At 43.8% G+C, this 26,871-nt stretch overlaps 1 protein-coding gene across 2 annotated transcripts; it reads left to right on the top strand.

The window, feature by feature from the left end:
* Positions 1 to 9,529: 9,529 nt before the first annotated feature.
* Positions 9,530 to 11,452, top strand: LOC124692954 (pheophytinase, chloroplastic). 2 transcript variants are annotated; one of them, XM_047226394.1, is made up of 6 exons: positions 9,530 to 9,668; positions 9,767 to 9,883; positions 9,986 to 10,124; positions 10,237 to 10,407; positions 10,498 to 10,747; positions 10,853 to 11,452. In XM_047226394.1, the coding sequence occupies exons 1-6, from the start codon at positions 9,590 to 9,592 to the stop codon at positions 11,237 to 11,239; spliced, it is 1,143 nt and encodes a 380-aa protein (XP_047082350.1). In that variant the 5' UTR covers positions 9,530 to 9,589; the 3' UTR covers positions 11,240 to 11,452. The 2 variants fall into 2 exon arrangements, with proteins under 2 accessions (XP_047082350.1, XP_047082348.1); XM_047226392.1 differs by having other exon boundaries at positions 9,983 to 10,124.
* The last annotated feature ends 15,419 nt before the right edge of the window (positions 11,453 to 26,871 follow it).

The following is a 26,871-nucleotide window of genomic DNA, read 5'->3' as shown; positions in this document are numbered from 1 at the left end:
TAAACGAAATTATATTGAACATATGCCCTATTTTGGGCAAATTTGTACATAGCCCTATTTTTGGGCAAATAAAACTAACAAAAGAAGCCCCTATATGGGCATTTAAATTTAAACTAAAATTTAAAAAACCCTCTATTAGGGTTTGGTCGGCGGCGCGGTGGCCGCCGGTGCACCGCCTAGCCCCTGTGGGCGTCGTCGGCGACGTCGTCGACGTCCCCGGGCGGCGAGGCGCTGTTGTGGCTCGACCGCGCCGGGGACTCCGGCCACGGAGACCACAGGGCCTCCTCCCACGGCGAGTGGGGGTCCGGAGCCACCCGCGGCTGCGGCGGCGCACGGAGCAGCGCCTCCTCCCTGAGGCGCTGCTCCTTCTCCTGCCAGGCGCGGCGCCTGGCCTCCTGGCGCCGCCGCTGGTCCGCGCGGCGCCTGTCCTCCTGGCGGCGCTGCTCATCGGCGCGGCGCCTGGCCTCCTCCCGCGGCGCCTCCTCCTCCTCCTCCCGTCGCGCTTGGAGGGCCTGGGCGTAGAGCTCCCAGCCCTCCGCCTCCTCCACCTCCCGCCGCGCCGCCTCCTCCATTTCGGAGGTGCGAATGGCCGCATGGAGGTGCGGCCATTTCGCCTCCTCCTCCGCCGCCGAGATGATCGGGGCGGCGCGGAGGTCCGGGTCCTCCTCCGGGGACTCCGGCTTGGGCTCGAGGAGAGAGGCGGCGGTTGCGGCAATGCCGCACCGCCGCGGGCGGCCTCTCCGATGTGGAGGCCGCGTTGGTTTCCTCCCGACGGCCGCAACGCCGGCGGACGACGGCGGCTGCCGCTCGCCTCGTCGTCGTTCGCTCCGGGAGCGAACCGTCGCTCGGGGCCATGGCGGCGGTTTTGCTCGGGGAGTGGAGTGGGGACCGGGTGGAGGGCCGGATCCCCTCTAGTCCCCATTTAATAGTCTCCCCGGTCACCGACGAGTGGGCCCAAGGGAGACGAGGCGACCAGCGCGCGGACGTGAGCGGACGGCGCGTGCCATCCGCGGCCACGCAAACCTAGCCCAGATTTGGGCCGGGTTTGCGTCGTTCCGGACGCCGCGGCCGTCCGCTTTTGCGGTGCGTCCCCACGCTGGGCCGCGTTTTTGTCCGGCTCGACCCAAACGGACGCGCGGGCACGGTTTGGGTCGCGCGGTTGGAGATGCCCTCAACATGGCTAGCTCGCAAGAATTAAGATCCATTGCTCCCTCATCATCCCGTTCAATATTCGGGGCGTGGAGGCCACGCCTATACCATCTCCGCAAGACCGTGGAGATGTTCTGCGGAAAGGGATGAGTGCTGGTGGCGGACTTGCTATCATGAGCCGGCCGGGCCGCCGCAACGGCAGTGTGGGAAGGAAAATTCGTCAAAACGACATCGATTTTTTTCCTTTGGGGAGGAGAAGGAAATCCATGGTGGTCCATGATCGTAGCAAATGTGTTTGGGGGCTTGCACATCATGAGGCTATCAATCATGGCCTGCACAGGTCTGGCATCTTTTTCCTTGCCCCTTTTGACCGAGCAGCGTACGTGAGAGAGGAGGTTGGGACTTGGGACCACGTGGAGGGAGGGCAGAGTCCCTGAAAACGGGCGAGCGTTTCCTAATATTTTTTCAGACGGCCATATTTACGTACAACCACCTCTTTGCAAAGATAAAAATACTTAAGATTTTGTTGCTTAATTTTTTCGATCAAGGTTCATCTTTAATACGCGTGACGTCTTATTTATCAAAATTAGTACTACTAAAATTTATACAGGATTAGTGGGGATTATTCTCAAGGGGCTTGAGTGAATTCCCTACCTTCACCCAATCCTCAAATTCCTAAAAAAATTATCCAGTTCAGTATAAGGGATTGAGAAAAATGCACTAATAAAGTGGGGATAAGTGAGAAAAAGTGAGACTTAAACTAACCAACACACTAGAATGAAACACACATCTACTAATAAGTGGAGGGTTTGGGTTTGGTGGGGATAATCTCCACAAAACCTCTACTGCTCCACCAAACAAGGTCTTAGGGATTATAAAGCCCGATGCCAATTTGCTAGAACCAAGAAAGTCAATTAGTTACCTTCGTTAATTAGTGCATGCATCAATAATTTTACATTTATGAGAGAAGAGAGAGACGAAAGAAAAGGATATACATTAGAGAAGAAAGGATAATAAGTGAGATTGGACTTATACTCCCTCTATCTCATCTCGGTTCACAAGGCTCCAATCGTTTTGCATTGTAACCAAGGCATATTTTCATTGGAGGCTAAAAGCTCTCCCTAGCGCTGCCTCTCCCCAATCAGGTGCTACTTCCGATATAATGACAACCACCAGCATTTCCATGCAACTAGCATTTCTTCACAGCGTGCGAATGCTGCCAATCCACATCTTTTTTTTTTTCATTTTCCACTCCTCCCGCGTGCTAAAAAGAGCGATGGAGACTAACTACTACTTCTAATTAAATGCATGCATGCCTTAGAGAGGAGATAATATGAGAAAAATGTTTTTTTCATATTGGGCCTTGTAAACCGAGATGGAGGGAGTAATTCCTAACAATTAAAAAAACTGAGAGGGCCTTATAATCATGGAAAATAGTCGGAAAGTGTTTTTGGCTCCCGAGCTCCAGTGCTCCCGCCATTTAAAAATTTAAAAGTTGTTTTTTACAAGTTACTAAAAAATCTGAAAATAATTTTGGGGATTGTCAATGATACATCTCACAATCATGCAAAATTTAACCTGAAATTCGTTTTATTTTTGCTAGACAAAAATGACAAAATCTGATATGTTTGGGAGATTTGAAAATGACTACTTAGATCTACACTTTTGTCATTTTTGTGTAGATCAGAATATAAAGTATTTGAAGTTGATATTTTACACGTTTGTGGAATACAACATTGACTATATACGGGTTTTTTTTTGAAACTCAAAAATATGATTTAAAAAAAATAGGATCACTTGTGCCCATGTGCATCAAATCTCAATCCGAAAATAGTGCGCTATTTCGGCTCTAGTAGCGTGCTACAACATATCTGTAGAGCCCAAGCTAATTTTATTTAATTTTGCTTGATGTGATAGTATTAGCCAAATAGCATGCATAATTGTGCTAAAATATTATAGCACCAATGCGTTATTTTCTTTTAGCCTATTTTGGCCCAATGGTCCGAGTTTTTCTCCTTGGGAAGAAGTTGCTTCATGTTTATCTTAGTGATGAGCCTGTGGGATGTGGATGTTAACGCCTTCTAACAATTAGAGAACTTTTTTATACGTTTTAATGCATGCATTGTTCTGGCATTTTTTTAATATATCATTTGCACTTGATAAAATCCTCGATTTTAGGGGCTATATCTAGTACTCCCTCCGTGCTTAGATATAAGATGTATAGTTTTTTTGAAAAAAAAACTATAGAGCGTATTGCGTTAAACCACTTGTTTGGACATGTTCTTTAGGATTTGATTACGCTTTTTCAATCCGATACAAACTCCTCTATTTTCTAACATCAACTGTCCAAGGATAATCCAGTACAGACCTAGTGTAGTTTTTTCTCCATGTGTGTTATTTAATTTTCAGGCCAAAAACTATGCATCTTATATGAAATAATGGATGGAGTATTTTTAAACACAATTTAAAATATAGCACGCCATTAGCATGATGGAGGAGGCCATCACTAGTTGTTTAGAACGCTTAACGAAGGGTATTAGTAGTAGTACAAAAACAAGTAGTTCTGCAGTCTCTGAATAGGTGTACGTTTAGCTTTTGTTTGAAGTTAAAAAAATCAAATTCAATTTACTTTTCATAAAAAAGTAAGAACATGTATGATATCAAATCATTCTATTTATCTGAAAATGGGTGTCTTAACTTTTTTCTAGATACGAATGTATCTATAACTAAAATATAGCATCCGTATCTTGACAAAACTAAGACACCTATTTTTAGACGGGGGTAGTACTATAAATCTTCATTTCAAGATAAATACAATGATACTAAGACACCTATTATTAAAAAAGTTATTTAAAACTAATAAAATTTGACTTATGACAAAACCTAAATTTATTTAGGTTTACTTGTGGACGGAGGGAGCGAATCGATGCTGCCGGGGACATGGAATTTTCCACACGCAACACTAATCAAGACTTGTGGCACAAATGCAATGTGTATGCTGAAGACTCCAAATTTTGTGGTCACACCAGGCGAATTATTGCGAGAAAAATCATGTCCACAACACGAATGATGTTAAATGATAAAAGGCGCTAAACGAATTCGGCTATGATTAAATTATCAGGAGCTAATCCATTGAACAGCGGGCCACGTTAGGACCATCGGTCCCTTAAGCAATCGCCATCTGGTAGTATGCTTGATTTTACTAATTAATTCACGACGGTGACCCCAAAAATACGCTCGAGGAAGAAGCCGACTGATGACAACCAAGTTCCTCTTTCTAATTGATTGAAACTGAAGCAGACACCCAAGTTGCCGTACTATAATAACCAAATTTGATCGATGCGTTCCTTCCCTGATTTGAGTGCCAAAAGGTTTTGCCGGAGGGGTCCTCACAAGTCACAAAGAAATGGTTTGGTTTACTCAGTTAGATAACACTGCTACCTCTGTTAATGCGCTCACTACATCTGTCATGGTGGCCCAGTTGAACTCCGAGCCCACAAGTCAGTGATTGTACGTGGGCTCAATCGCCGTGCGCGCTCGGAAGCCTCGCATTTGGTGCTTAGGTCCCCCTTTTTCTCCAATTTTGCAAGCATCGACTACTACACGAACCATTACCACGATCACAACGTCCACACCTTCAGGATTAGATATATTTCCGTATGTAGATAAAGTTAAGCAAATCTATAATATCTAAATAGGAACAACTCACTAAGTTGATTTCTCTCAACATGCAAGCATGTCACATCACTTCCATCAGTTTTAGCTTAGTTGTCTTGCCACGTCAGTTTCAGCTTTGTTGTATACCAATGCTAGATTAACGTCAGTACCAGGCGCAACCTTCTACCTCACATACGCATTGTCTTCCCGCACTGCCTCTTCAGCTGCCTCCACTCACATCTTCCCTTAATTCACAGACGATCCTCTCTACATGTAAGGTAACCGGTGAAAAGAAACTTTGAGCTACCCTTTTCCTTTCCTTTCCTCTCAAGGTCCTTCTCCCAACACGCGATTATCTTCTTTCCCATTTGCATGAACGACCATGAAGATATTACTCTGTCCACTCTCCTAATATTGGTTTTCCCCCAAATTCCATTGCAGGTTTGCCTCCAGATCCATCTAGCTTTGATGATGTACTAATCAAAGAGTACTCCAAATAAAAATTGTCTGTTTTATTTTCATCTGTACTTTCGTTTTGATGCTGGCTTATATTTTCTTTATATTTCATTACATTTGAAAGCTCACATGCACCTTTGGCAAATATAGGGTCCATCTCCCCGACTGATACAGCTAATCGGTATGTCAAGACACATGTGTATGCTTCCCTATACATAATGAATGGCCGTTCTTTTCTTCTATCTCTGCAAGACATCATGTTAATATTTAGTACACATTGCACAAATAGTTAGATTTAAAGGCTCTTATTTCCAGAATGAGTCTCGCAGGTTTTGGCACTTGAACTATGTGCCAGTGAAGTGTTGTAATCCTCTGTCAAGTAACAAGCAACACAAGAACGGAGCTATTATACTGCGCACTCATAAAATACTCAAGTTTGAGAGGCTCACCAAAGATCAGGATGAATGAGTTGTTTCACGAGGGAACTCACGTTTGATCCTTTTCCTGAAGACACATATTTTCTTGGAGGTCAACCATCACTGTTTTATCTTAGGTAACTATATCAACACATCTACTTCTGCTCTGATTTTTAGAACACATATTTATCAAGATCTCAGCAGATTTAACTTTAACTATAAATTGATTTCATGTAAATAATCTTCAAGGGTGGCTAACTCTTTATATTATGAACCAGAAAAAATAAATATAGATGATCGATGCTATCCGAGACTCTGAGTATCTGCCCATGGGATGAGTAATGTTAATGTTTATATACATTATTACTCCTTATAGGCGATATGACTGTTGTTGTTTACCAACGTTGTCGGGTATAAGATCAAGAAAATCCTATAAAAATAGAGAATAACAGATTTGCATTATCCAATGTGTGGTTGCTACAAATTTACATCATACATATACCATGTTTATACTTCTAGCTAAGCATGTATATCACTCCAAAAGCTTGCCAACCTACGTGTTAAAAAATCCCGCCGCAACGCGCGGGGTATTATCTAGTTGTTTTTGAGATGGAATACTACTCGCTTCTCTCACTACGATCATCCTCCTAAAACAAGTGTTGTATCTAGATGCGTCTAGATGTGCCTGTATTTACATAAAGTTGCACCACTTATTTTGAAATGGAGGAAGTATTTAAGATCTTCGTATCTATGTGTAAACTTTGTATTTCCGTTTTGTGATGAAATGGAAAGGGGTGAGAAGCCCGGTTGGAAAAAAAAGATATTCGTATCTAGACATGTTTCAGTGCGTAAATTCACTTATTTTAGTCGGTATCTAGCCTATTTATAATTATTTAAAATTTCTTACATTATGGAAGTGATATTTTTGCTCCTAGATGCATATGTTCTCTTTATTTTGAAATGAATTTTTGATATATTTTGAAATGTTGAAAAATTTCAAACAAAAAAATCAGGTTACATCTTCACGTGGTACATGCGCACAAAGCCTTTCCATGAAAAATTGACTTGTCATTCGGGTTATGTAAAAAAGACAAAATTTGGTGCTAAAGACTTTCGTGAGACATGTTTTATCTTTTTTACGTCAACCACACAAATATATTGGTTTTTCGCTAATGCATATAGATTATCAAGATGTACATGAAAAACTATTTGTTGGATTTTTGATAATTAAAAATATTTTGTTGGGTGGAGGGAGAGTATATGCACCCAAGAGGCGAATTGAGACGCGTTTTAGCATATATATATATTATATCGTATCTAGATAAATTTGAGTCAATTAATTTAAAACGGAGTACTACCTAATAAGTCACACACGTGTATTTCGTGCAAACTTTGACAAAAATAAATAAGCAACGACATCTCCATATACAGTACATGATTAGTATTGTTAGACACATATTAAAACCACTTTCCAATAATACTTTATATGTCTAACGTGACCTAAAAATCCAATATTTCTTATATATACAAGATGCCTGGGGTTGTTTATCAGTGTGTAGTATACTAATTACTAGTTGGCATGGGTTTTCCCTTTTGCAACTTGGCCCACTAGAAGGTGTATGGGCCAAAATTTGACTTGGGTATGTTTCTATATATGGATTGGTTGCAAATAATTCGAGGGCTACTATATACCGATCTGATCAGTAGGTGCAAGCCACCGCACACCCCCGCGACGTTAGCTGGCTCAGTGGGCCGCGGCCCATCGTATCAAGATAAGTTTCCTTTTCATTTTTCTTCCCACTTTTATGTTTTTTCTTTTCTGTTTTTTTATAATCTAATAACTTTTTTTGGAAAAAGCAAAAACATTTTTCGGAAAAAAATATTTCCAAAATTTTGAACAGTTTTAAAAATTGATGAACAGTTTTTTAATTTGAACATTTCTTAACAATAGAACATTTTCAAAATTCTGATATTTTTTAAAAAATATTTCTTTATAACAAAATATTTTCAAATGTGAACATTTTTATATTGATTTTTTCAAAATTTTGATTTTTTCGAAAATGAACATATTTTTAATTTGAACATTTTTTATGATGAACATTTTTTGAATACGAACAATTTTTTAATTTGAATGCTTTTGAAATCTTTTTTTAAAATTTCAAAATTTTAAATTTGAATATAAATAAAGATTAACATAAAAGAAAAGGACACAGAAAAACAAACAAAAGAGAAAAACCAGAAACATAAAACGAAATAAAAAAAATTGGTCAGGCCCAATACCCGACCAGGGTGTGCGGTGGCTGATAGGCACCAACCTGGTCATTGTATAGGATTTACCAATAATTCCATTTCCTTTATGTAGGAGAAATGGAAGCTCCGTTGTTTGATTACATGCACGAGAGGTGTGTTCTGTTTAACTAAACTAGTTCAACATTAATTTCCTCTAAGCTACCAACCATGCTTTGATTTGAGATAAGGTCTACATGAAAACGTTGCCCCTCAGCATTGTAATTTCATTGCCACAACCGGTTCCTAGTTTCGTCAAGTGTTTAGCTCTATTTTGTGTTCATGTATATGAATTCTTTTTGGATGAGGTTTGTCAAATTCATGGCACACGATCGACCATTTGAAATTTTGCTTCGAGGAGTAACTTCATCTTACCTTTTCACGGAACTTTCGTCTTCTAAGCTTTCCGGTTTGACATCTGTAACCGAGAAGATCTACAACTTCGTGCGGTTTATTAGGAAGATATAGATCTACTCGTGTATAAATGTCAAAACAGTTAACTTTAAGCACAAATCTGTGTGACATGGTGATATGTGTTGAAGTGTATAAGTAGATTGACTAGCCATTTCCATTAGTTCGAACTTCTGGTTGCGTTGGCTAGTGTATGAAGCTTAACATGGTATCATAGCCCAGGGTTTCAACTTCGAGTCATGACTTTCGTAATTTATCCTAAAATTGTTGTTGCCCCCTTGGTGTACTCGTATAGGCGTCTTGAGCATGCTCTGATGCTACACGTGTTGACTTATTTTCTTGTCTTCCCATCACACATGAGGGGAGGGGGGCGGGGGGTTGAAGTTTATAGGTATATTGGCTAGCCCTTTCCATTAGTTCGAACTTTTAATTGCGTTGGCTAATACATGAAGCTTAACAATATGAACACTGCTCAAGAGAAAATTCAAACGGCCAGCCGTGTGCAAGAAATTTGACAAAATTCGTCCAAAGAGCTCCAAATATGAACACGAAATAGACATTTAAAAACTTGACGAACTAGGAACTGTTGGTGGGAATGGATTCGCAACATCGTCCAAAGAGCTTATCTTTTGAACCGAAGCAGCGTTATGTAAATCAGAAGGCCTGGTCCGTTGTAAAGAGTGGCATTGAACGTTCCTCGCGAGCCTGCTCCAATTTATCTTTTAGTTTCTACATGTATTGCTTCATGTAACTGGATTTTCGATTAAGTATTCTGAAGGAAATATTGCTGCAGGACACTAGTTCAAAGAATTATCAAGTGTTGTGGGCAAGCAAAGGCAGGGTGGACGCGAGAAAAAAAAAAAAAGGCATGGAAGGAAACAATCAGGCCCAAGGTGTGGACACCAGATTGCACGTAGACGAATCACGGCCGACCTGATAGTCTTCAGTCCTGACTCCTCACCCAAGTTAGCGAGTCTTGTCGCGTCGATGAATCTCTCCCTTTCGAACCTTTGGCCCGGACGCTGCCACGGCTGCCGATCGCCGGCCACCCACAGGGCCACACCCCCCACACAAACGCAAATCTACAAGTAAAACCCTCTTCGCTCCTCCCCACGAATTACCGAGCATTTCCTCTTCCGAACCTGCTTCGAACCGAGCTCGCTTCTTGTCCACAATCCTTCAGAAGCCACAACAGCTAACTAGCTGCTACTCCGATGTCCGTCGCGTCCGCATCCGCGGCTGCACTCCGGTCCTCGTCCGGCCGCCGCTGCGGCGCTGGCTCTGGCCCCAACGGTTGGTTCCGGCCTGTTCTTCACTTATACTGTAGCTCTGAAACGGTTGGGCGATCAGTGGTGGGACTAATGATTTTTTAATTCGTCGGATGTTTGCAGGAGGCAGTAGGTTTCTGATGATGCAGAGGAGGGACGTCGTGACCAAGGGGATCGCGCTCACCGTCTGCTCCTCGCTGCTCGCCTCTTCCGCCTCCAACGGCGGCGCCGACGCTCAAGGTTAGCCTTAGCTTGATTAGCTGTTCTTTTGATCGACACGCCGGAACGAAGTGTTTGAAAATTAAAGATGGTATGCTAATCCGTTCTGCTGGATCGCAGCAGCATTGGAGAGGCTGCCGTTCAAGGCGGACGGGTACAGCTTCTGGACGTGGAGGGGCCGCCGGATACACTACGTCGAGCAAGGGTCCGGGCAGCCCATCGTGCTCATCCACGGCTTCGGCGCCTCCGCCTTCCACTGGAGGTCAGCTTACGAATGGCCTTATCTCCTCTCCGTGGGTTGTGTGGCGGGAAACCATTATAGGAACACGAGGTGACGTGCGTGTCTGAACGACTCTGACTGAGCTCGACCTCAGGTACAACATCCCGGAGCTGGCCAAGAAGTACAAGGTGTACGCCGTTGACCTGCTGGGGTTCGGCTGGAGCGAGAAGGCGCTGGTGGAGTACGACGCCACCATATGGATGGAACAGGTCTCCGACTTCCTCAGGGAGGTCGTCCAGTCGCCGTCCGTCCTCGTGGGCAACAGGTACACAGCAGCAGCGTTTGTTCAGACTTACTGAACATTCTTCTCACATGTACTGATTGTGCTGACGAGCTGTAGGATTTGATCGAGCAGCTTAGGCGGCTTCACGACGCTGTTCGCCGCGACGGAGGTGCCGGAGCTGGTCCGGGGCATCGTGCTGCTCAACTCCGCCGGCCAGTTCGGGGACCCCAACGCGCCGCCCAAGGTCGAAACGGCCGAGGAGGAGAGCGCCCTGACGAGGCTCGTCGTGAAGCCGATCAAGGTGGCCTTCCAGAAGGTCGTGCTCGGGTTCCTCTTCTGGCAGGCCAAGCAGCCGGCCAGGGTCGAGAAAGTCCTGAAGAGCGTACGTGAAGCAGCTGAAACCCATTAGCTTCAAATGAAATGATAAGCAATCGCCGCCAGGTAGCTACCGCCATTGTTACTCACTGTCTCTTCCTTGTGTCTGCAGGTGTACAAGGACCCCAGCAATGTCGATGACTACCTGATCACCTCCATCACCGCGCCGACGGCCGACCCCAACGCCGGCGAGGTGTACTACAGGCTCATGTCGCGGTTCGTGGCGAACCAGACCCAGTACACGCTGGACAAGCTGCTGGGGAAGCTGTCGTGCCCGCTGCTGCTGCTGTGGGGGGACCTGGACCCGTGGGTCGGCCCGGCCAAAGCGGCGCAGATCCACAAGTTCTACGCCAACTCCACCGTCGTCAACCTGCAGGCCGGGCACTGCCCGCATGACGAGGCGCCGGAGCAGGTCAACGCGGCGTTGCTCCAGTGGCTCGGCTCACTGGAGGAGGAGACCGGTGACAAACCAGCCGAGCCCAGCCTCCAGGCCGTGTGATTCTTGGCACGCCCGATCGGGTGAGGGCGTTGAAATTCAGCAACACTGGAATGTGCGTACGGAACCAGTGTGGATCATGAAGAAGAAAGATGTACTCCTACTTAAATTAGCTTACAAGTGGGATTTAGCTTGTAGCAACATTTGCTACTACGTAGGTAGGGACAATGTAAATTGAGAATGTATCTAAATTATTCTGCTGAATTCGCAGTTAATCTGGGGCGAACTGATAGAAGAACAACTAGTTTGGCTTAACAACGAGAGCGAAAAAGCTGGTCGATGGTGGATTATCTATCTTTTAATATGCCGATGATACAATTCTATTTATAGATCATTATCTCGAAAAAGCTCGTAATCTCAAATTAATTTTGGCGGCTTTTAAACGGTTATCGGGATTAAAAATCAATTTTCATAAAAGTGGATTGTTTTTGCTTCGGTGATGCCCAAGACGATACGACTCTATATGCAGAGTTGTTTGGCTGCAGGCAAGCCCAGTTTTCTATTCGCTATTTGGGTATTCCGATTCATTATCGAAGACTCACAACTGTTCAATGGAAATAGTGGAAGAAAGATTACAAAAACGCCTTAGTAGTTGGAAGGGTAAAACTGTTGTCCCTGTGAGGAAGACCGGTACTTATTAATTCAGTACTGACAAATATGGTACTGTATATGTTATCATTCTTCCTAGTACCAAAAGAAATTCTGCATAAACTCGATTATTATCGATCCAGATTCTTTTGGCAAGGGGATAGCGAGAAAAAGAAATATCTATTGGTTAAATGGGGTAGAGTTTGTAGTCCCAAAGATCAAGAAGGGCTTGGAGTTCATGACCTGGAAGTCAAGAATTCAGCCCTACTAGGTATGACTGTTTAAACTTCTTACCGAGGATGGGATTTGGCAAAGTATTCTTAGGAGAAAGTATATGGGCTCGAAGACGTTATCCTAAGTGGTTTGAAAACCAGGGGACTCACACTTTTGGGCTGGTCTCATGGCGACAAAGAATGTCTTCTTCCGTCATGATACTTTTTCGATTAAGAATGGAGCTCAGATACGGTTCTGAGAGGATATTTGGTTAGACAATGCACCCATAAGTGAACAGTATCATGCCTTGTATAGTATTGTTCGTCGCAAAAGTGATACCATTGCCACGGTAATGGCTACCTCACCTCTGAATGTGACGTTCAGACGAGTTTTACTTGGGCAAAGGCTGTTGGCATGGAATTCCCTGATTCACCAGCTAGGAGATATACAACTATCGCCTGAACCGGACAAATTTAGGTGGAATCTTAATGCAGATGGCACTTTCTCGGTAAAATCATTATACAATGTGATCCTTCATTCTGACATACCAGTTGATACTAATAAGAAAATTTGGAAGATGAAGATACCATTAAAAATTAATTTTTTTGGATGGTACCTTCGTCGAAGAGTTATTCTCACCAAAGACAATCTTGTTAAGCGAAACTGACATGGAAGTACACGGTGTGTTTTCTGTCAACATGACGAAACGATTAAACACCTTTTCTTCCAGTGCCAATTTACGAGATCTATATGGTCAGTCATCCAAGTAGCGTCTACCCTGTATCCCTCGACTAGTGTGGCCAATGTCTTTGGCATTGGCTCCATGGTGTCGCCTGGACGCTTTGGCTAAGTAGAAATGACAAGATTTTTAACGATAAAAATTGCTCCCTTTTGTAGGTTATCTACAGGTGCACAAGTATTATTCGTTTGTGGTTACCTCTTCAGCGAGTGGAGAATCGAGACCTATTTACGGAGGTCTGTACACAGTTGGAGGCTGCGGCGAGGGATACTTTTTTACTACATGGGTGGCAGCATAGTCTACGGACTGAAGCCCCACCCACACTTTAGGCGTCTTATATTTCATCGCTTCGATATGTATTTCGCCTAGTTTTTGACATTTCACTTGAAACCTGTAAACGGATGTGTGCATCCTGGTTATGCAGAGGCTAGATGTAATTGCTTTTCAAAGTAATAAAGCATCCTTTATCGAAAAAAAACAACGAGAGCGATGGTGTTTGCTCCCACGACCCACATATGCGTAACGGGTTTGATCGAAAATTCATTCTCAGTCATCTCGGCACTATCACCACCGTCAATAGTTCAAGTTTATGCTAACTTTTAACATTTTGGACCCAAAATGTGCCGTGGCATTTCCTAGTGCGATCCAATGGCAAGTTGCCACATGGCCGTTAGTGCATGGAAAGTTGCCACCCGACCGTTCCTTGAAAAATCGAACACCTTCTAGTTCGTCGCGCCAGGTAACCACAAATCTAACATCCCCGCGATATAAATTCAAACATTTTTGCGCATAGAACTTTCTATTTTTTGGAAAATTAACTTACCCTTGTGAGATTTCACAATTGTATTATTAGGCTTCACGCCGATTCTTCTTTCATGAAAAATTAATAAAATTCATAAATCTATGAAGACTCGACATAGTTTACTGTATGTTTTATGCATGTTTTCATGAAGTAACCTATATGTGTGCACTTCCATGAAGTTTCCCTTTAGGTGACACCTTTCGCCATCTGAAACTTGGTTGAAATCTTGGTGAAACCTTGATGAAGCATGTATGACACCACCTAGAGCTGGAGAACGGATTTATTTTCATAAAATAGAAGAGTTTAGAAGCAATATTTTTTGGTAATAAGAGTGTTGGATGCTTTCCGTAAAATAGGAGGACCTATATACAATTTGTAGGGAAGCAAATGTGTAATAGAAATCTCTGAACTTTGAAAGATGAAAACAGTGCTGGAACGTCAACATACATGTGAAAAAATTACAGTAGGTTCTATGCTTCAGTGGGATGGATGTAATGCGCCATATTTATTCAAAGCACATGAAATTATACTACTGTAAATCCCCAAAGTGCACATGTACAACCAAATAAATCATTTTACCATATTAAGTAAATAATATCAATGATTGCACGACCTCGTTCAACATGGAGACTTTTCTTCTGCTTATCTAGGTCAGCCACTTTTACACTTACTACTAGACCATGATGGCGCGCATTGCCGCGCCCGTCCATTTTTAGGATAAATATGAAGAATTGTGGAAATGTACCAACTCACAAAACAATGAAAGTTATGTTTATATAATCTCACTTATGTTGTTCAACGATCAAAACAAAATGTATGAAATAGTTAGATAGTACTCCCTCTGTTCCATATTAGTTGTCGCACATTGGGATGTATCGATATAAGAAATGTGTCTACATACATTTAAATATGCGATAACTAATATGGAAGGGAGGGAGTAATATATGAATTGCGAACTTTTTAACTATGCATAGATGGCTAAGTATTGCGCAAAAAAATAGGAATGGAGCAAAGTCTAGACATTGTTCATACAGAAGTATCAGACCGATGGTTTTAAGTCATCATGTGAAACTGTTTGTTGAAAACAATTCACTGAATTGTTTCATATGCAGAAAAACTTAGGAGAGCTCTTGTTCATCTTTGAAGTTGCTGATAGACACAACTTATGGTATTAGCAAAAAAGATAAAATCAAATATCTGCCTACAGGAAAAATATATAGTTACCCATTGTTCATTATTACAAAAAAAAACACAAAGGAGCATATATTGAGAATGCCAATGTGTTTATCTCTAATGATGCCAGCCTTTAAACACATGCCCCGCTGAGTCGTTGCTCACGGTCCCATATTTGCATTCGTATGTGCAAAACCCAAAAAGTTCAGTTGCCCATTCTCAGCCATACCTAATTAGGAAGCGCTTAGATATATTCTACATAAAGCAACAGCCTGGTCAAAGTATTATTGACATAAAAAAGACTAAGGTTATTACATTCTAAAATCTCTTTAATTCTTTAGACGGTTGTCATATTTCTGCAAGCATCTGGCTGTCAATCTTCAGTAAGTAAACAATTGTACAGTACAACGTAATAAAAAAAAACTTGCTAAACTTCAAAAAAATAAATCTGGTTTCACCTTATTCCCTAATGCTGTGTTTGGTTGCAATGAATTGAGCTCTGAATTGAATTGGCAATGGAAAACCAAATCAACCAATTCAATGGAATACCACAAAGAGTGTTTGGATGCGCGTGGTATTCAGCTACAGAATTCAGATTTCAATGGAATACCAAATCCTGTTTGGATGTCACATGTGTGGAATTGAGAGTATTTTTTTACTTTGAACAATATAACATATGTAATATGAATGAAAATAGCACAAATAGCAGAAAGTGGACAATTATGCTTACAAATAGTAGAAAGTGGGTACATTATGTCTTACAAATAGTAGAAAGTGGATACATTATGTCTCACAAATAGCACAAAGTGAATACATTATGTCTCACAAATAGCACAAAGTACATACATTATGTCTCACAAATCATCAAGGCAAGGTCATGAGCCATGCCTTCCTCAGTTCCATGGGTAGTGCCATGAGTGATTCGAAGGTGCGCTCGTTGGCGGTGACCTTCCCATAAGCTATCAACAGCTCATTACCCACCAAATCTGGTATTTTCTTCAGTTCAACCAAGATTTCAGATGAAGGAGTAACCTTTGGTGCTGCCGGTGGTGGTGGTGGTGGTAGTGGGGCGGTTGAGTTCAAAGCCTCCTCAAACGTCATTCTCAGCTCTCCCACCATGCTCATGATAGCATCAGCAGTGCGTTGCTTCTTCTTCTTAGGCGGCTCAGGAGTTTCTTCATCATCCTCAACCACCACCTGAGGAACGGATGAGGATCCAACTTGAGCACACTCACCTCCTCGTCCTTGCACCTGCACCCGTGGCATGGTCTTTTGAATATATAGTAGAGATAGCTTGCCAATTCTTCACTTCTTTGTGCCTATATGGAGCTGCATCCTTGTTTGCCTACATAATATGCACATATATTCGAGATGATGTTCAAGTTCAAAAGAATGCATAGTCAAGTTGAAAAAAATTAGTATGTTACATACCTCCACATATCTAGCCCACACTTCATCACTGTCAACACTAACCATGTTATTATCCCAATCCCATCCAAAGCCACTTTGGGAAAGCATCTTGTTGATGACTTCATAATGCTTGTCAAATGTTTTAATTCTTGCTACTATCTTGTCTTTGTTGATGACAATATTACATGTCTCCTTCACATGCTTTATGCAAGCATTGTACACATGTGGCTTCCAACCATTTTGTGCATGGTCACCTCTGTTGTGATGGTCAACAAGAACGGACAATAATGCAGTGTCCATCTCATTAGTCCACACAAGGTAAGTCCTACTAGCCTTCTTATTTTTTGGTTCAGCCATGCTTCTACAAGTGACATATATAATACAAGTAAGGAGAAATAGCAAGTTGTAGATAGTTAAAACATATATATATATTCAGCCAAAGGTTCCATGTAGGAAATATCACACAAATGGCAAAAGCATCATCATCTAGCTAGCAAAAAAAGGACACCATAAGCTAGATTTCTACACGAACACTACTCCATTGCTAGTTCGTCATGTGTCACAAGGTACTCAGCAAACATCTCATCAGCTAAATCCTGCCTAAACGTGGTCCATGTCTCGCTTAGCTGCACACTTCTAATTAGTGCGACATCATCTGCAGGTTCAGGGACCGTAGCTGCTAGTTCAGCGTCAATCTCCTGCAGCAATAGATCATCCCTCACATGTTGTCTATCCCTTGCATAGTTGTGTAACACACAACAAGCATTAATAATTCGAATCTGCAAATATTTATGTCATAGTTAGCAATTGTTCTTCAACAACCCAAACCATCTACAAACCATACCGACATGTATTACCTGGTCTTCTATGGAAAAGAAAGAACAAGAACGTAGGATGGCCCATTTTTTCTTCAATAGCCCAAAACATCTCTCCACTACATTTCTAGCACGAGAATTCCTCAAGTTGTACAACTCCTTTTCAGTTTGGGGCCCTAGTATACTAGCAGCCCACTCTTTCAAGTGGTACCTAGTGGACCGAAATGGAGATAGGAATCCAGGTCCATTTGTATAACCCGCATCAACTAGGTAGTACTTCCCTATATGCATCAAATAAGTAAGTTAGTTATGAATTAAACATGAGAAAAAGAAAGCCAAGAGCAAAGAGAGGTACCCTCTGGTACAACAAATGCATCTTGGCGGTCAATTCTCATTGCATCTTTCAACACTTTTGAGTCCGATGCCGAGCCCTCCCAACCAGGTAGAACATAGAGAAACTTCATGTTCCAATCAACCACACCCAACATATTAGTGGTGATGTCTTGTTTTCTATTCCTATATCTCCCTTTGTCGACCACCCTAACAAACACATCAACATGACACCCGTCTAGAGCACCAAGTGCATTGGGAAACCACTTCCATTTGTAATCATCGGGAGGGGTGGCAGTAGGCTCGGGAAGCTTGATGAACTCCCCAGTTAGAGATAAGATGGCAGTTAACACATTACCGAAGTGCCTACTGGTTGTCTCTAAAGACCGCTCATAGCCAATCATCCGCATTTTAGTTCCATGCCCAACTACTTGTAAGAACATAGCAACATTTTCTTCTACCGTGACATAGGTTGTATCTTTGAGACCACCCTTCTCACGCAACATAGCACAAAGATTATGGAAATTTCTTTTGGTTAATCGCAACTCATCATAGCATCTTGTCTCCGTCCCATTGTATGTTCTTGCCAATACATACTTTCTATATGCAACCCTCTTCTCAAAGTCACCGAAGGCACCTAGGTCCCTCGGTGACCTCTGAGTACTAGCATATGCTAATGCAACCATAGACACCTCAAAATACAACTTTGTGAGCATTATCCTTTTCCTTTTTCTTCGTTTGTTCTCTTCACAAATGTAATGAACCAATTCTTGGTGAGACATGATGATTCTACAATGCACAAACAAAGTTTGAAATTTAAATATGCATAGCTCAAATTCATATTAACATGGAAGCATTAACATTATGAACAACAAGTATGCATAGCCCAAGTTTATATCTCATATTTTGCATAGCCCAATTTCATATCTCATATTTTACATAGCCCAATATCATATCTCAGAACACAAAACATAAATTTCGAACCTTGGTCGCAACACAAATTAATCTCAGCACTTGTTCACCTCAAATCTGCAAAAATAGAAAAACAAATTGTGGTCAGTACACATGAAGCTGGTACATCATTCCTCATCATCGGTGGTAGAAAGAATAAAGTCTGAACCATCTACCACAGAATGGGCAAAAGCCAGTTTCGCTACAAATTACTTGGACATTGCAAAAAAAGGGGGCAAACGTCAGTTCCCTACAGACTATTTCGCCATTACAGCACAGGACCTCAGCTCGTCAGCTCGTCTGCACAGGACCTCGTCCGCCGGCCGTCCGCTCGTCCGCCGGCCGCACAGGACCTCGTCCGCCGGCCGCACAGCACCTCGTCCGCCGGCCGCACAGCACCTCGTCCGCCGGCCGTCCGCCGCTCGTCCGGCCATCCGCCGCTCGTCCGGCCGTCCGCCGCTCGTCCGCGGCCGTCGCTCGTCTAGGGTTCAGGTCGTGCTGGGAGGAGGAGGGCGGAGGAGGGCCGAGCCGGACTGGGGCTGGAGGGGAGGAGGAGGGAAGAGGAGGGCGGAGGAGGGCCGCCGGAGTGGGGCCGGAGGGGAGGAGGAGGGCGGAGGTGGGCGGCGGTACCTGCAGGCGACGACGGGGACTCCCAGCGAGAGGTCGCACTCGGTTCGGGAGAGGAGAGCGAGCGACGGCTCGATTCCGAGCGAATACGGAGGTGAGGACCTCCGAATTGGGCTACGGGTTATGTTGCCTCGCGCGGGCCTCTCCTTAGAATTGGGCAACAATTCCATAGTCCAATACATAGCACATCCAAACAGCAGAATTGGGCCCTCAATTCTAGATTTTCCAATTCAGAGCCCAATTCATTGCAACCAAACACAGCATAAGGCTGGTGCCAATGGGGGCGGGAGTGGAGGCGGTATCGCCCGGTTTGGGGCGAGAGGCGGGCGGGAGTGGGGCGGGACGCGAGCGCGGGGCGCTGGGGCTGGCGCCGGGCGCTACCGCTCGCTGCCGCCCGGCTACCGTCCGCGTTGGGGGCGACAGCAAGGCGAGAGAGGGGCGAGAGAGGGGCGATAGCGGTGCTAGTGGGGGCGATAGGGAGGCGATAGAGAGGAGAGAGGAAGTGAAAGATGGCACTATAGCCCGTGCACTGGCACCGTGGGATGAGAGTGGGGGTGAGAACTGACGTGGCGAGGCTATAGTGTGGTGATGCATTGGCACCAGCCTAGAAGCGCATCCTAGTTGGATTGCTGCTCCTGCCCAAAGCAAATTGTCACTTCAGTATATTCATGTCTGCGGCATGCAGCTGGCTACCTAGTTTTTGCGGAAAAGCATCTAGCACCTGTAATTGGTGCGAAGGCGCAGAGGCATCCCAATAAAGTCGTGTATGTAATTGGTGCGCTCGTAGAAGAAATAGAAGGATACAGACCACCCCACATGTTGCAGCGAAGAAGCATGAATATTGAGTAACACATATGTGCTTCTAATATGCGTTTTCTCAAGTCAAATATCACCGAACTGCAATAGTTCCTCTAACTGCTTTGAAGAGGATTACCTTGAGGTTTGAAGAAAATTACGCTGCTTTTAGTAAGTAACAATATGTTGCTTTGAGAGTGACTAAAAACGTAACTCGATCAGAGAGAACAATATTGTATTTTATTCTGGATAAACTGCTTTCTACTACTATACTTTTTCACATGTGAACATTGGTTGTGAAATTGATCTAAGATATTTTATATTTTACTGATATAAGAAGCATCTTCCGATGTCCATAAAAGTAAAGAAACAATAAAGCACCCTAAATCATGCAAATGGAAAAAAAAAACTAAGTTTAAGTCCGGACTACACTAAGCCATTAAAAAGGGAAAAACATAAGATATCTCTCAAGATAAAGAACAAAAAAAAAATCTGAATCCATGACAGATTTCAGGGTTGAACCTAACAATTATCATCATTTAACTGTAGAATTGTTGTCTATTATCAATTCCATATCGCCTCTTACCAGAAAAGTCACCAACCAACAAATCTGAGCAGGGGAAGAACGTAGTATCATGATTCCGTAAGCATAGAAGATAATAGTGGAGGTAGTCTGCTTCAGATCAACTGATATTAGTTAACAGTATAACTCAACCACCTAGGACCTCTCACAGCGTTTTGGCATGCATTACCGTCCGATCTAGCTATTCAACGCGTGAGATCGCTTGGAGCTTCGCTCGAACCAATTCCCATCCTCGATTGGCGTCAAATAGGTCAGCCCACCGTTACAGGGCCGCTACTCGTCAGGTCGAGCTGCGAGGTCTGTGATAAGTGGGGCCGAAAGTATACTGAATGGGCCGATCTCCCTATCCCAACGATGTTGGCCTGGCTACTCCCATGACCCTCCAGTCTATACCTACTAATAAAGGAAGGAAGGTTTCTCCCCTAATTTTTCGTCCGTTTTTTAACTACCCTTGTTTTACAATTAAAATTAGGTGGGTGCTAGGCGTCGGTCGCCTGATCCCTGGGCGAAAATCGGTCGCTTCAGCTTTCGTTAGATTAGCATCCCACGGTAGGAAAATCATCTCACGTCGCTTTCTTTTTCTGCCTTGAGTCAGGCGGTTGATCAGCTGAGCAGGTCGCTTTCGGCGCTGCTCCTGACCTGCGTTTGCGTGTGAGGGACATACGTAGAGGTAGTGTGGTACAGTTGGCAGAGTGGATCTGTGTTGCTATATGCATTGAATGTGATGTGACATTTTTCATGTGCTAGTAAATAATCTAATCGCTATTGTTCCACCGCAAACTACACGAGAAAAGATGGTATCCGAATTTGCACTTATCGCTGGCTCGAAAAATAGTAAACATAAAAAATCACCGGTTGAACAAAAAAATTCGGTATGCTAAAAAGTGGTTAAACAACATTTTGTATGTGGCGGATTGCTTTGAAAATCATTACTGTACGTGGAAATCTTCCTATATTAACAAAGTGCTTATGTGCGGATTTTTTGCGACAGATTCATATACAACAACAACCATAAAATATTCCAACAATAATCACCAACAATTATTATAACAAAAATGTAAAAAATCCACTAATAGAAGTTCATCGTAGGAAATATTTTTTAGCATATTCGATCACAACAATAATCATAGCTGATTTGAACAAAAATCACCAACGAGTACAACAAAAATAAATATCAATTCAAAATATTAAGAGTTTAGCGTGCACAATATTTTGCAATAGATTCCTTTACAATAATAATCATCAAAGATTACAACAATAATCACCAATGACTACAATAGTAAAATAAATAGTAATAACACTAAAATGTATTATGTGAAAATATTTACAACAAAAATCACCAACTATATCAACAAAAATAGCAAACGATTACAATAAATTAGTCACATGTTCACAACTTTTTTAGAAGCATGTGAACATCATAGAAAAAAATCCGAGAAAACACATAATCTTGTAGCAAACGCCGGAAAACCTTACAACATCTTGTATTTAATTCCACAACAAAACTCATATTAGTTTGTTACATTCTAAAATCACTTTTACAACATCAAATAAGTGAGGAAAACAATAGCTGTAGAAAGTGGGCATATAACGTTACAACATGTCACTTGTGTTTTCACAACAAAAAACATATGCAAGATTTTTACAATTTTAACGCACATATGTAATATCAAACAAAAATAGTTCTACCATCGTCCATGGTGGTTCGATCTTGATGATTCGCCATCGCGCACCATGAACCCGGGTAGCGGGAGCCCTTCCGACACTAGTGAAGACCACCATGTTCATGGCGACGCGTGCCTCCGTGGATTCACCGATGACAAAGTCAGGTCCCCGAGGTTGAACAATTTTATTGGCAAGTCATCCGTATGTTGTGCACATATTCTATCGTAGCATGCTTAGTATATTCATAGCTAGTAGTTGGTACTGTACTAGTCTAACATTGCAAATCATCAATAGCTAGCTTACTAGTACTACATGCCTACATGGAGTGCTAGCTAGTATACATAGTACTATTTTGAAAAGGTTGTGGACATGCATGGCCTACCGGGCCATTTAGCAATTCGTCAAAGAAAGTGGCCATGCACGTGACGCGCGGAAGCAAAGCTAGTAGCGCGGGAATATCAAGCTAGCAGCGCGGCCGCGCGGGAAAGCTAGCAGCTGCGCGCGACAGGGACTAGACACCAGAGTGGGGCGGCGACCGATCGATCGGTCGGCTGATTTCAAGCGTTTTCCTTAAAATTACGGGCGATGCCACCGCCTAAGTAAAAAACGAAGCGACGTCGATTCGGTCGTTTTATTCGTTCTCTTCCCAAAGATCCCCTCTCGATCTGAGATGGCCGCCAGATCTGGTTTGGCGTCCTCCTCCGCGTCAGGCAGACGGGATAGTTGGATGCCACTCGTCGCCCCTCCTTCCGGCACAGCCCGCCGCTGGGCAGGCAGAGCTCGATTTTATCCTCATTTTTTGGCCGCCTGGTCGCCTTGCAACGTTGTTGCTTCTTCGTGGGGAGAGGAAATAGGGTGGAGGGAAGCCGACGATGAGAGCACACGCCAGCCATGATGCTCCGCCTCCTTCTGGTCACGGCCGCCGGTACGACGTCTCTGCTGCCGTCAGACTGATTTGTAGCTACCCGCGGGCAGGATTCAGCAGCACGGACACGAGGCGGTTTTAGTACAACGTCAACTAAGGACAGCGAGGTGGTCAGCACTGCCTCCAAGCTCGTAGGGATCCGGCGGCCGGATTGCAGCGACCGGCATCTCCTTGTTGGTCAAATTCCATGACTGGGCCAAACCTCAGGAATGAGTTTCCGCACCACCTTTTGTAGCCAAACCTCAGGCAGACTGCTGACCCTATTCTCCATTATTGCGCTAAGCTTGACAATGAGTGTTCGTGGAGGCTATGCTAATATCCATCTTCTAGACGCAAAGGTGGACTTCAGATGAGGTAGTAATACACAAATTATAGGCTTCAGACGAAGTTGACTGGGAGCTCGGATGTAAGGTAAGTATTGAAACTCATCAGAGACCCAAAATCATAGTAGCTTAAAGTATACCGGCAGCAGCATGCTGCAGTTTTTATTATTTGATTAATCAGTTCAAATTCTGAGGCAGTATCAGTCTGTCTATATATATAGCCACCCCTGTCACGAACGAACATGAAGGCCATCAGTCTAGGCTCTGGTCTGACTCGCAACGAAAATGCAGGTTTCAGTATGGAGATGAATTTTTTTTTCGATAAAAACCGGAGATGAATTATGCTGGAGTGTACTTTTATTTCGATGAATTTTATACGTACCAAACTGTATGTTCAGAGTTCAGACTCCATGGCCATATCCTCCAATCTCCTCAGGCTGGGTAGGTGCATGCTACTGTGTTCTTTCACTCTTTCAGTTTCTCATGTAACATTATTATGGCGGTTAGAGTTAGTTGGTCTAGAGGAGTAAACGGTTCTCTGATTTTGATTCTCCACAACTGTCACAACATTGATTTAAAGAGCATGAAGATCGGCCGGACTGGGACGCAGCTGAGCAAATTCATCCACGGATTTAGGGACGATGGCAGCAGAGTGTCCCGGATGTATGGCGATATATTTTTTCCATGTATTACGGGTAGATTCTCTTCTATAGTATATGGGGATAACTAGAGTGTGGTAATTGGGATTCTTCAGATTTTTAGTACACTGTTCACTTGCAAGGAGGGATTTCGGGAGATGATTCGATGGAGAGGGGGGAAAACATAGCACTGAATGCATGTAACTTGGAGTCTTGTAACAATATTATGTATCTGCGAAAAAGGAAATTCAGGTATGCACTGCACTATTCCCTAGCTAATACTCAGATGTGTTTATTTTAATTTCTTTGGTTTACCACATGTAATATGCTATACACGTGGACAAAATCTATAAAAGGCAAGTTATTTCAGTTTTCCATCTGTCATCACTTAACAACCTTAGTATACAAATAAATTTCTCTCAGTTTGTTTACTGTGAAATGAGTTAAGTGTAATGACAATAATTATTTTCAAATTATTATGTGGGTAGGGTTGTCGCATTGCTATATTAAATATTAATCCGCAGATTTTTCTCTCCCGGTGCAACACACGGGCAACCTCAGATGTGTTTATTTTAATTTCTTTGGTTTACCACATGTAATATGCTATACACGTGGACAAAATCTATAAATGGCAAGTTATTTCATTCCATCTGTCTTCACTTAACAACCTTAGTATACTAACCTATTTCTCTCAGTTTGTTTACTGTGAAATGAGTTAAGTGTAATGACAATAATTATTTTCAAATTATTACGTGGGTAGGGTTGTCGCATTGCTATATTAAATATTAATCCGAAGATTTTTCTCTCCCGGTGCAACGCACGGGCATATTTACTAGTCCTCCAGATTTCCGGAATGGAAAGATGAGACGCATAACCCTCAAAAAAAAAAAAGATGAGACGCATCACCTCCTCTGTTCTGCCGCTCATCCGTCGTCCGCATCCATGCCGACGAGAGCAACAACAGCGTACCCTTACCAGCTACCTTCATTGCCCCCGCCACTCAGTCCTTTGACGCTCATCCCTCCTCTGGTCACGCGCTACTACCTCCTCAGATCTTCTGGCCGTCCTGCAGCTCCGTGCTCCGACCGGATGCTACTTTGCCTCCTCTATCACGCTGGTACTTATAGGATACATACAGATAAGTATGAAATCAGCTAAGTTCATCTATGCCCATACAAAATGTAAAATATTTAGCAAGAACCGAACACTGCATCCGTAAGAAACGAGACTAAGAGCATGTCTAACAGGCCCCGTATAACCCGCCCACCCCGTAAAATTCCGGCGGGATACGGGACCGGAGCGATTTTGGGCATCTAGCAGGCCCCGTATTCGGGCCGGCCCGTTTCGGCGAAATACGGGGCCCAGGAAATCGGCCCCGTCGCCCCGTACTTATAGTGGGCGCAGGTGCGAGTGAGGGGTTAACCCCTCACTCGCAACCCTAGCTCCGCCGTGCGCCGCCGCCTTCTCCTCCTGCTCCGGCGAGCAATTAGTTGCTCCCCCGCGCCGCATTCCACCCCAGATCCTGCATGGACTCCCGCCGCCGCAGTAGCGCCTCGCCGGCGAGCGGATCGAAGCGATCCCGCTCGCCGGACACCGTGGAGGAAGCATGGCGGCTTTTTTTGCAAAAGATCCGCCGCCGGCAGCCGTCGCGCGGCCTGCAAGTACGACGGCGCCGCGTACGTCCCGGACAAGCTCATCGACTTCGCGCGGGGCGGCCGCTGGTACCACGAGGACCCGCCGCTCAAGCCGATGAGCGGCCCGAAGTTCTCGGCGTGGCTCGCCGAGTGGGAGCGCCAACGTCGGGTGAGCGAGGCGTGGAGGGCGATGATACGTCTCCAACGTATCTATAATTTCTGATGTTCCATGCTTGTTTTATGACAATACCAACATGTTTTGTTCACACTTTATACTCCCTCCGTTCCATTATATAGTGCCTATAGATTTTCGGCATTTGTTTCAGAATATAAGGTTGTAGCTTAGCTTTTTTTCAATTACCCCTCCCCGTTCAGCTCCCAAATCGTTCAGCTTCCAAAAATTGTTATGGTAAGTTAGAAAGATATGGATTTACTAATTTTACGTTGATCTCAAATCGTGGATCTCAAATCGTTCAGCAAGGGGACTTGTGTAAAAAATACTCTTGCGCTAATTTCCGTGCTAAAAAACAATAGGCACTATAGAATGGAACAGAGGGAGTATCATTTTTATGCGTTTTCCGGAACTAACCTATTGACGAGATGCCGAAAGGCCAGTTGCTGTTTTCTGCTGTTTTTGGTTTCAGAAATCCTAGTAAGGAAATATTTTCGGAATCGGACGAAATCAACTCCGGAGATCTTATAATTTCAGGAAGCTTCCGGAGCACCGAAGAAAAGTCAGAGGGGTGCCAGGGGCCCCACCTCACAGGGCGGCGCGGCCCAAGGGGGGGCGCGCCCCCCTATGGTGTGGGCACCCCGTGGCCCCTCCGACTCCGACTCTCCGCCTATATATTCGTCCCTGACCTAAAAACATCGACCAGTTCGACGGAAACAGAGAAAACAATCCAGAGCCGCCGCCATCGCTAAAGTCCAATTCGGGGGACAGAAGTCGCTGTTCCGGCACCCTGCCGGGACGGGGAATTGCCCCCGGAGCCATCTCCACCGCCGTCTTCACCGCCATCTTCACCGCCATCGTTGCCTCCATGATGAGGAGGGAGTAATCCACCCCTGAGGCTGAGGGCTCCGCTGTAGCTATGTGGTTCATCTCTCTCCCATGTACCTCAATACAATAATCTCATGAGCTGCTTTACATGATTGAGATTCATATGAGTTTTGTATCACTATTTATCTATGTGCTACTCTAGTGATGTTATTAAAGTAGTTTTATTCCTCCCGCACGGTGTAATGGTGACGAGTGTGTGCATCGGTGTTAGTACTTGGCGTATGCTATGATTATGATCTCTTGTAGATTATGAAGTTAACTATTGCTATGATGGTATTGATGTGATCTATTCCTCCTACATAGTGTGAAGGTGACAAGTGTGCATGCTATGTTAGTACTTGGTTTAGTCGTGTTGATCTTTCAT

This window comes from Lolium rigidum, chromosome 2 (genome assembly GCF_022539505.1).
Source record: "Lolium rigidum isolate FL_2022 chromosome 2, APGP_CSIRO_Lrig_0.1, whole genome shotgun sequence".
Taxonomy (NCBI): Eukaryota; Viridiplantae; Streptophyta; class Magnoliopsida; order Poales; family Poaceae; genus Lolium; species Lolium rigidum.
This window is presented reverse-complemented; position numbering and strand designations above follow the sequence as displayed.

Coding starts and splice junctions, on each gene's coding strand:
- LOC124692954 (XM_047226392.1), top strand. CDS start 9,590: ATGTCCGTCGCGTCCGCATCCGCGGCTGCACTCCGGTCCTCGTCCGGC. Junction 9,669..9,766: donor CGCTGGCTCTGGCCCCAACG/GTTGGTTCCGGC, acceptor GGATGTTTGCAG/GAGGCAGTAGGTTTCTGATG. Junction 10,748..10,852: donor TCGAGAAAGTCCTGAAGAGC/GTACGTGAAGCA, acceptor TTGTGTCTGCAG/GTGTACAAGGACCCCAGCAA.